This window comes from Giraffa tippelskirchi, chromosome 3 (assembly GCF_054371585.1).
Source record: "Giraffa tippelskirchi isolate mGirTip1 chromosome 3, T2T-mGirTip1v1.2.pri, whole genome shotgun sequence".
In the NCBI taxonomy this organism is placed as follows: Eukaryota; Metazoa; Chordata; class Mammalia; order Artiodactyla; family Giraffidae; genus Giraffa; species Giraffa tippelskirchi.
The window spans coordinates 22,546,107-22,556,141 of NC_137277.1; the positions used below are offsets into that span (position 1 = coordinate 22,546,107).

The window sequence follows — 10,035 nt, forward strand, 5'->3', positions numbered from 1 at the left end:
AGAATCCGAGGGACGGCGGAGCCTGGTGGGCTGCCGTCTATGGGGTCGCACAGAGTCGGACACGACTGAAGCGACTTAGCAGCAGCAGCAGCAACGGTAGGGGGAATTGGAAGGAAGCCCAGAGGCATCATCCTTGTTGGGCCACGTAAGCCAGGCACTATGGAGAAAAAAGGATCTTCCCCACGGGAGGCCTGTGGGGTGGGGGGTGGGGACAGGTCCTTTGCAGGATTTAAATTACTCTTGAAGGACTCCTCTCCCCCACCCCCTTTCAGCCATCCTTAGCAGGATCTAGAACTCCTAAGGGTTTTTCCCAAGAGGGTTTGGAACTTGTCTGCAGTCAAGGCTCCAAGCTAGAGGACTGGACACTAGGGTCGAGGACCTGACTCTTGGATGACCACTACATAGGGAAACCTGTTACCTCTTCCCTCTCCTTTCCCCTGAAAGAGAAGTCTCACCACAGTTATTTACAAAGATTTATTACAGGTTCAGGCCAGGAGTCAGGGAAGAGGGGAAGGGGACAGAGCAGCTGGAGGACAAGGAGAGCTTGGCTCCCCATGTGCCGCCCTAAGGACTTATACTAGGCGGCATTGCTGGCATCAAAGCACACGTAAAATGCAACAAAGCAGTCTCTGCCAGTCCATCTTCCAGGCACCCAGGCTGGGGAGCAGGTGATAAGGGGAAGATTTACCAAAAGTTGAGGCCATGGAAAAGGTGCCTGAATTCTGGGCCCTGGTAGAAGGCAGTGAAGGGGTGATGACTTGGAATTGCCCAGGGGATGGAGAAAGATCTATGGGCACTTACAAGTTCTCAGTATCCTTTTTCCCCCAGATCTTAGGGTCCTGCCCTGTGAGTTTCCTGTGCCCAGGGGAGAGGGTCTAGGGAGTAGAATTGTGAAGGATGAATCTTTGTCCCCCATTTACTGGATTTCCCAATGCAAGCTCTCCCATCCCACCTCCCGCTGGGTGTATGGGGGAATGACTGGCAGGGATAGGCATCAGGCAGCAAGTGCCCAGGGACTCTGGGCATCAGCCAAAGGTGGGCAGACAAGCAAACACAGACCAGCCTTAGTCTTCTAAAAGTCAGAAGCCACAGCCCTAGCAAGTGAGGGGCAGGGTACAAAATAGGGTGTGAACAGAGTGGGTTTCTGGAGAACATGAATGCCTCCCCCCACTTCCTTCTAGGAGATGCAGGGCTGGGTGCCTATGTGCCAGGCTCAGGGTGGGCAGGGCGCTGTGGCTCCTCCCCGGGTTCTGCAAAGCAAGCAGAGGGACTTAGGGCCTGGCCATGCCCACCAAGATCCCAGCCCTGCCTCCTCAGCCCCCCACTCCCAAGTCTCACCATTCAATGCTGGGTCTTCCACTTGGTCCTCAGAGCTTCCGTCTCTCTGGGGCCCATCCAGAGGAGGTGGGCGCTCCCAGGGACCCTCTAGACCTTGGCCATAAGTTGTCTTCTGCCCAGCTGGGGACAGGAAAGAAGGGATAAAAACACGAGCTCTGAGTATCCATCTAGCTGTCCTAGAACATGAGCCAAGTCCAGCTGCTGGCTGAAACTAAGCTTTCTGAGGGTGTCACGGTATAGTGGAGTGAGCACTGGACTAAGACAGTGCCTCCAGTGACGTGTCTTAGAGAAGTCATTATTACCTCTCTGAAGGGGCTGGTTAGGAGGGAGGTTCTGTAGACTGCCTTAAATAAGATAACAGTTAACAGCCAGTGCCAGCACCTAGGAGCCGCTTCAGGCTTGGTGGCAATTGATATTTGTTCCTTGGTCATTTTGCCATTTGACCCACTGCCCTGCCGCTTTCCGAGAGAACAGTCTCCTCTCACTTCCTCTTCACCTGTTCTGGGGATGTCAGTAGGAGTCAACTTTTCCAGCTGAAGCTTTTGTTCCCACATCTGATGCCTCCAGCACCAATGCAGAGCAGAGGCCTATGCCATTTTGAGGCGGGGTGCAAAGAGTGGACACTGCAAGCAGGGATGGTTGGTTATTTTTCATCCCCATAAATAATGGGACCAAAACATTGAATGTGCATTCAGAGGGTTAGAAGTGGCCAGGCATGGAAAAAATAGCCCTGGGAAGGGCTGAGATCTTCCTGCCTAGGAATTCTTTGGGTCTTGGGACCCGGATATGTAGATTTTGGGATCTGGGGTCTCTAGCTCTGAGGCCTTCTGTGTAGGTCTTAGGCCCCTCCACTGGCCTCTCTCTTCCCAGGCATTTGGGGTTGGAGGTGCAGACAACTGGGTTGGTTCTTGAATCCTAGATTCTCCATCTAGACACTAGAGGGCACCCTCTCACCTCCCGCCTGCTGCTGCTGCTATGGCTAAGTCGCTTCAGTTATGTCCGACTCTGTGCGACCCCATAGACGGCAGCCCACCAGGCTCCGCCGACCCTGGGATTCTCGAGGCAAGAATACTGGAGTGGGTTGCCATTTCCTTCTCCAACGCATGAAAGTGAAAAGTGAAAGTTAAGTCGCTCAGTCGTGTGCGACTCTTAGCGACCCCATGGACTGAAGCCTACCAGGCTCCTCCATCCATGGGATTTTCCAGGCAAGAGTACTGGAGTGGGGTGCCATTGCCTTCTCCGCACCTCCCGCCTAGGAAATTAGAAAAGAGGGAGAGAACCACAGGTTCCTGGAGAGAACTTATCAGCCAGTCCTGTGTCTCCCAGCAGAGACCACATCCTGTATCCAGAAATGCAGGCGATGGGGGCCCTGGACACTCTTAGTCCCCTATCCCTCATCTCTTTACACCTCCCAACGGCCATGGATGGGAAGTCCTTTCTTGGGTCTAGCCTCAAACCTCATGTAGCCTTGCCTTAATTCTTAGAGAAGAGAGGAATCACTAGGGAAAACCTGATAGGGAGAAGGACGGAGTCAAGGATGGGAACAGCCCAGATGTAAGGTAAGGCTGAGTGCGAGGCATCCTGTGGGGTGAGAGAGTGAGCAGGCCCTTTACATGTGGGAGAAATTGTAAACTGGGAGGGGGTGTCCCAGGACACTCAAGGAGGATCCCACCCAAGCCAATGGTTGGTGAAACTCAGGCTTCACAGCCCCTTCCACTTACCAGAGCCCCTGCTGCCCTTCAGGACTTCCGCCTGGCTGTCCTCCTCCTCCTCTTCTTCATCCTCCTCCTCTTCCTCCTCCTCTTCCTCTCTCGGGTAGCCCAGTTCCCGCAGCTCCCCCAGCTCATCCTCCTCCTCCGACGCCTGGTTCTCACCCAGGTTGCTGATGGACTGCAGGTGAGACTCAGCAATGCGCTGCACGGCTGGCACAGGGGGACCAGGAAGGCATGGGTCAGCCAGGCCCGAGAAGCAGCCCACAGAGCAGGAGAGGCATGTGGCCCAACCCCCGGCCTCCTTCCTGGGGGCCTGGGGCTGAGCTAACCCCCGCAGGGGTCTAGTTCAAACACTACAGGCTGCTGGTCAGCCTGCTGGGGGCCAGAGCAGGGCAGAAGCAGCATGGGGTAGACTCTTGATCATGTTTGGCTCTTAAGCTGTCCAAAGATGCTGGGCCCCAGAGGCCGGCCCCAGGCATCTCCCCACGCCGTAGGGTGCCAAGCTGGACAAGACCAGGCAGGCACAGCAACAGCTTAACATTCCTTGGTTGGGGAGCTTGTCTACCAGCTACAGCCCCTGGAGAAGGTATGGGGCCGGTGGCCCTGGCCCTGGGGCATCTGTCCCTTTCAGTTTCTAGGGGAGTGCCCAGCCTGCTCACCGCTCACCCGGATCCTGCCCGCCACCCCATACTGGGCTTGGTCCCCACTCCCTGGCACCGCTCCATCATAGATGCTACTCCACACACCCCTGCCCCAGGCTCTAAGAGGCAGGAGCAGTTCTGAGACTGAGGACATAATAGTCTGCAGCCAGTGACGTGCTTGCCTGGGGATGCAGCCTGCTCAGACACGGCCCCCACAATCTTGACCCACATCCCCAAGCTTCAGCTCCCTGTGCAGTGACCTAGAAAGCAGCAAACACCACCCACCCCCCCAACACCACGAAGGCCTGCTGGGATAGGACCTAGGAAGGGAACAGTGTGGGCAGCTGGAGAGAACTTTCCAAAAGATGGAAAGGACGAGGGGTTCAGAGAAAAAGGCAAGGGCTGGAGGACTCTGGGAGAAAGGCAGGGGTGAAGGGGACCCTGGGAGGCGTGGCTGGGGCAGAGGCAGCAGGGGGCCAGGAACTGGTGGGCTTTTAGAGCATTCGGGTCACTAAAGTTGAGGCCCGGAGACCAGATGCTGATGGGCTAGGGGCTGGGGTTGCTGCAGCAGCTTCCTAATCTGCAGGCAGCCCCTCCCCTCAGAAAGCCCGAGGGGGCAGATCCAGGCTGGAAACCTCCTGTACAGGGAGCAGGGCCCAGCGCTCCTGCCAACTCGGGGACAGGCACAGAGGGTGTATTGTGCCTGCCTGCTGCCCCGTCTGGCCCCGAGCTCCACCCAGTGCTTCCTGCTAACTCTGGGCAAACCACCCAGGCAATAAAAGTGCAATAAATTGCCCTGCCCTGTCCTTGGGGACTCAACAGAGCTTCACCTTGAGCCAAGTGCAAGAGCGCGGCCTTGGAGAGCCCCCTTCAAGCCAAGACTCGATGTCCGCCCTTCCTTGCGGACTCTAGGCTTCTCCCCCGACAAATCCCCCAACACTGCCAGGGCTTTCCTTTGCCCAGAAAGGGGCAAAACCCACAACACACAGTGCCCTGGAAGTTCAGAAGGGTCCTCTGAGGGTTGGGGAAAGGAAGAAGGAGGAGAGGAGGTGGCAGCTCAAGCAGCCGGGGGAGGAGAGTTCAGTTCTTCCGTTCGTGAGCCACAGCGACAACAATAGGTGTGTGCAGCGCCCCGTGAGAGCCTCCTGCGTGCCTTGCCTGCCTCGTGCCTCTCAGGGCTCTCTGGGGTCTTCCCCCTTCTCCCTCCCGACTGCCTCCTTCTCTCTCTCTCTCCAGCTCTAGGACCCTGAACTCCCCCCACTCAAGTCTCCCTTTTGGAAGCTCCAAGGTCCCCAGCACAGTGCCTCTCCTGGCATCCCCCTTGCCCTGCCTCTCCCCACTTAGACCCCCCCCAGGTCGCAGCCCATAGGGGCCGTGGAGGGGACACATTTCTGGCCAAGGCAGGCTGCCTGGGAAGCACCCTGGTCTGTTCTCTTCACCCCGGCCCTCTGCCCCTTGCTCACAATCAAGAATCCAAGGGTGGTTCTTCCCTCTCACATCCACTTGCCCCCTACTCAGCCCAGGGTGGGGAGGAGAGAGACTTCTCATGTTCTCTCCTGAGAAGACAGCACGTCCTCCCTCACGCCTGCTTCAGGTGCTGGCCTTCCCCACATCCCGACAGGTCAGAAGGCCTTCCGAAAGCTAAACCCAGTGCCCACTTGCTGTCTCCGCATCGCATCTTCGCTTCTCTCCTCTCCTCAGTCTCTCTGCTCCCAACTGAGGCAGGCGGGCTGACAGCTGCACCTGTTGACCTTGGCTGGTGGTTGCTGCTGCTGCTGCTAAGTGGCTTCAGTCGTGTCCAACTCTGTGCGACCCCATAGACGGCAGCCCACCAGGCTCCCCTGTCTCTGGGATTCTCCAGGCAAGAATACTGGAGTGGGTTGCCATTTCCTTCTCCAGTGCATGAAAGGGAAAAGTGAAAGTGAAATTGCTCAGTTGTGTCCGACTCAGCGACCCCATGGACTGCAGCCTACCAGGCTCCTCCATCCACGGGATTTTCCAGGCAAGAGTACTGGAGTGGGTCTCCAGTGCCTTCTCCGGTGGTTGGGAGCTCACTAAACCCACCCGACGACGGAGCTGTCAGCACATCCTTCCAGCCTCCCTCCCCCTCCCCAGAGGGGGCTGGTCAGGCCAGAAGAGCTGGAGCTTAGCTGGGGGTGGGAAGGCATCCTAAGGCTTAGTGAGGGAGGGACCCTCCCCACACCCCCACCTGGCCAACCTACTCCACCAGCTGTCTCTCCCTCAGCTCCCCCGCTGGAAGCCAAGTCTCCAGGCAGCCCTGAAGACCCCCTGTGATTTCACACCTGCTCCTCCGTGCACACCTTCCTCCCTCTTCCTGGAATACCCCTCCATGCCTGGCTCGCCTGTTGAATTCCTATCTATCCTTCAAATCCCCTCTCCTCTGTAGCTCTCCCGGATGCTTTGAAGTGAAGGGCTCCAGGAGGGCTGAGGCTAGATCTTACCCTTATTCCACCCCCACCGGGGGGCCTGGCATACACTAGGCACTCCATAAGAGAGTGCTATAGGAATGACCTGCCTTTGGGGATTGAAAGGAAAAGCAGGAACAGAAGCATCGGTGCGCAGACCTGTGCGAAAGGCCTGGGAACAGGAGGGGAGAGCAAGGGGTGCGACCCAAAGAAGGTGCCCTGGGGGGTTGGGGGGAGGTGGTTCAGCGCATGCTTGCAGAGGCGGCAGAGAGCTGAGTCTCTTTATGTCGATGCCTACTTGTTATGTACCTCTTTTCTTTCAACCACGAAACCTGATTTTCAGACCCACACCACCCTTTTCAGCCTTGGGGAGCCTTGTTTTTCCAAGGCCACATTAAGAAAGAATTGGTCTCCAAGTAGGGGTTGGGATGGGTGCACAAGACAATCCCTCCCCATCAATAAAAGCTCAACGCTCCCCCCCACCCCCGCACACCCAGTGTCAGCCCAGTTCCAGGGGTCAAGGGGACAGGCAGACCATGGGTTGGGGGAGTACCTTTCAGTGAGGGGGGTGTGTAGGCACAGGGATTGGGTCTCTTCGACTTGAGGTGGTGCCCCTCTCCTGAGGCTCTCTGCCGGGGAAGTGCCAGGTTAAATGGGCTCACAGAGACCCCTTCCTGTCACCCTCCCTCCATTCCAACCCCCCACCCCTCCAGCTGCCCAGGGCAACTGCCCTCACTGGTCCAGCCTCAGCTCTAGGTCCTGGCGCTGCTCCCACACCCGGGCTGAGGCCACCTGGTGGCTTTGGGAGAGGCACCATGGCCACGGCCTGGCTCAGGGCAGGATCCTGGATTCTGGAGGCCCAGCCTGAGTCTGAGCAGAGCAAAGACAAGGGTAGAGGAGGATCTGCATCCTGGCACCAGGCATTCTCACCAAGGTGCCAATTGATATGCTAATGTCCTCCTGGGTGGCACTCTGAGCTAGCTGGGAACTAATCCCGTCTACCCCATCACAAAGGGCCTGGCATGCCTCCTTCCAGCTGCCCCTGGAAACTCACCTGGTGGGGTGAGGCCTCTTCCTCTGGGGGAGGCCACCGGTGACCCAAGCCAGGAAAAAGAAGAAAGAAAGAATCCGAATTATTGGTACTTCCCCCCAAAGTTCAGTCAGTCTCTGGGCCCTTTCCTTCCCGGTGTTGGGAGGTGCCTGGTCCATAAATGAGCCCAGTGGAGTTGGGCTCCTGGACCTTAACCCCCCATTCTCCATTCAGTCTCCTACTCAAGGGACTTTGGCAGGGGCCCCCAGAAGCCATTGGAGTTAGGGTGGGGCCAGGACTAGGGGCAGGGAAGGGGCCCACCTGGTGAGGAGTGCTCTGAGAGCCGAAACAGCATGGCAGGGGTTGGTCTCCTGCGCCGGATCTAAGGAGATAGAGACGGGGAGAAGGGAGGGCAGGACAGACACTTGCAGCCCACTCCCCAGCCCCCACCCAGGCAGCAAGGAACAAACTGTGCTTTGGAATCCCCAGGGAACCTTTGAGTCAAAGACTGTCAGAGCTGAAAGGGACTCCAGAGCTCACCGAACCCCCTCATCTTCCTGAGGTGAAAACCCAAAGCTCAAGAGAGTTTCAGCAAAGAGCTCAAAGTCACACAGCATGCCAAGGCAGAGAAGGGCAAGAAAAGCCCACCACTGGCTGCCAGCCAGTGCCTGTCTCTCTCCATGGCTACTCCAGAACCACCACCTCCCTTTGCATCTTCCCCTGCCATGGCCCTCCCTCTCCCCTTTTTGAAGACATCAGACCTCAGGAGCCGACGCTGGCTGTGGAAGATGGCACTCATGTGGCCCTGCCCACCTAAGGTCAGCTCAAGGGCTCCAAAGAAACCAGACCCAGCTGCAGAGGGAGGCTGAGCCTGAACTACAGGCACCTCCAACCTCACCCTGAGGCTCAGGTGTGTGCCTGAGCCCCGGACCCCTGGGGGCCTGGGTCTGGGTCCCTCTAGCAGTATCATTCAGGCTGTGGAACTCTTCACCCAGTCCTCATAAAACCTCCAAAGTCGCCCTTCTTGGTACATGAGCCAAGCTGAACAGTGGGGGGTGGGGGGGGCACTGAGTACTCCCAGTAACTCCCCCACCCTTCCCCCTAGCTTGGCAATCAGATCAACTGTCAGTTAATTAGGTCCTCTTTGAGCTCCAGGGAAATGCACAAAGAGAACCAGGTGAATTAAGCTGAAATTGCCACCTCCCCCTGCCAGTCTCCCAACACTGCCCTCCAGATCAAAAGCTGCTTGGGCCAGGGACCAAACCGTCCCCCCATCCCACGCTGTCTCTCGGCAAAATGACTCGGCCCCCCTCTCACTGCTCTGCTGGGTGCTAGTTGCATCTCGACAACAGCAACAAGTGAATGGCTAAGGGGGGGTAGGGAGGGGGCGCCCGCGCAAAACTCATGTCTCTTCCTCCATCACGCCCCACATCCCATCCCCACGTTTGGAGGCCTCCGGCGCCCAGTCCCCAGGAAGGCTGTCCAGAGGACTCAGATGTCTGTGTGAGGACTTCTGGCTTCTGGGATGACTGGTCATCATTTCCCTCTCCACCCGCACCCCAACCCGCCCCGCCCATGTTGTGGCTTTATCTAGAGGTCGGGACAAGGCTCGGGTGACCCCAGCCCAGGTATGCAGGGTGGGACTAGAGAGATGGCCAGAGCGTGGGGCAGGCAGGCGCAGGCGCTGTGTGTAACGGGTCAGTGGACCATGTTTGTCACACCAGTGGTCCCCGTGGGACCCCAGGGAAGGAGGACACTCTGCAGGGTCCAGAGGACAGTCCTCCCTCTCTGGAGCCGCCCGGGATTCTCCCGCCCCCGGATCAGGTGCGAGGCCCCGGGAAAAAGTTACAGGAGTCTCTGGCGAACTTCACGCGCCACCCCGCGCCCCAGCTGCGTCCGAGGCGGGCCGGGCGCCCGCGTCTCCCCGGCCAGTTCCGATCCCAGAGCGCAGAGGAGTCGGGGAATGGGGAGTGGGGTAGGGGGGCGCTGCCAGGGGTGGGGCGCAGCCCCCTTACCATCTCCACCTGGCGGGGGTCGAGCTGGCTGGGGGGCGCGGGCACGGAGAACTGGATCTTCTTGCGGTCCTTGGGGTCCATGGCGGGCGGGGCGCGCGTCGTGGGGTCTCGGGCTGCGATCCCGGCTCCGCTCCCCGGCGCTGCTCCGGGCGCCGCGGCGGCAGCGGGCTGAGTGCGGCAGAGAGGAGCTGGAGGGCTGTTCACGCACAGATAAAAATACCGCGCCGGCGAGGGGAGGGCGCGCGGGGGTGGGGGGCGGCCGCCGGCTCGCGGCTCTGGGGCTCCTGGGTGCCTCGGTCCCCTGGCGCCCGCACCTCGGGCTCGCGGGTCTGGTTTCTGTCCCTCCTTCCCTCGCTCCCTCTGTGTCTCTCCAACCTTCCTCTGTCTCCCTTGCTCCCTCTGCGCGAGTCTCCCTCGGTCTCTGCTTCGCTCCGTCTCTCCGGGTCTCGCCCTCCGGCCCCAGCCTTGGGGTCCCCAGCCCGTCCCCTCGACCTGGGACTGGCGCCCGGGTGCTTGGTGGGAGGGCTCAGGAGACAGTGGCCAATGAGCGCCGAGGAGCGTGTTCTCCGGGCCGGGAGGAGGGCGGGGAGTGTGAGCCAGGACCGCGGGAGCGGCCTGCGGGCCCCCTGCCGACTCCCCAGAACTTGAAGCTGCATTATTGATGGAGTCCAGCAGGGAGGATAATGGGGGGAGGCCGAGGGGAGAGGGGCCGCGGGGACCTGGGACTCTGACTTTAACCCCTTCCTGGCCTGGGTGCTTGGAGTTTCACGAAGAGGCTGTGAGGTCGTGGAGAGAATAGCACCCGCGTGTCACGCTGTGAATGGGGGTGTCCTAGAAAGCGAGTGAGCGTGAAGGAGCGGGGTGTGCGTGGGA

The 10,035-nt window shown here is 59.1% G+C and overlaps 1 protein-coding gene across 4 annotated transcripts; it reads right to left on the reverse strand.

Annotated features, from left to right (window-relative positions):
- Positions 1–456: 456 nt before the first annotated feature.
- Positions 457–9,600, reverse strand: PPP1R1B (protein phosphatase 1 regulatory inhibitor subunit 1B). Of its 4 annotated transcripts, none has more exons than XM_081582220.1 (8): positions 9,538–9,600; positions 9,163–9,330; positions 7,469–7,529; positions 7,172–7,194; positions 6,671–6,746; positions 3,060–3,260; positions 1,339–1,458; positions 457–1,250 (listed from the first exon to the last, which is right to left on the reverse strand). In XM_081582220.1, exons 2-8 carry the CDS (start codon positions 9,241–9,243, stop codon positions 1,201–1,203), a joined length of 612 nt encoding a protein of 203 aa, XP_081438346.1. In that variant the 5' UTR covers positions 9,244–9,330; positions 9,538–9,600; the 3' UTR covers positions 457–1,200. The 4 variants fall into 4 exon arrangements, with proteins under 4 accessions (XP_081438346.1, XP_081438349.1, XP_081438347.1 ...); XM_081582223.1 differs by having other exon boundaries at positions 9,163–9,358; XM_081582221.1 differs by having other exon boundaries at positions 9,477–9,600.
- Positions 9,601–10,035: the final 435 nt, after the last annotated feature.

Bases quoted from the DNA above. Each gene is read 5' to 3' on its own strand.
- PPP1R1B (XM_081582220.1), bottom strand. From the start codon at position 9,243: ATGGACCCCAAGGACCGCAAGAAGATCCAGTTCTCCGTGCCCGCGCCC. The intron at 7,195-7,468 runs GTGGGCCCCTTC...GGCCTCCCCCAG, and splicing joins CTCAGAGCACTCCTCACCAG to AGGAAGAGGCCTCACCCCAC. The intron at 1,459-3,059 runs GTAAGTGGAAGG...TCCTGTCCCCAG, and splicing joins GAAGGGCAGCAGGGGCTCTG to CTGGGCAGAAGACAACTTAT.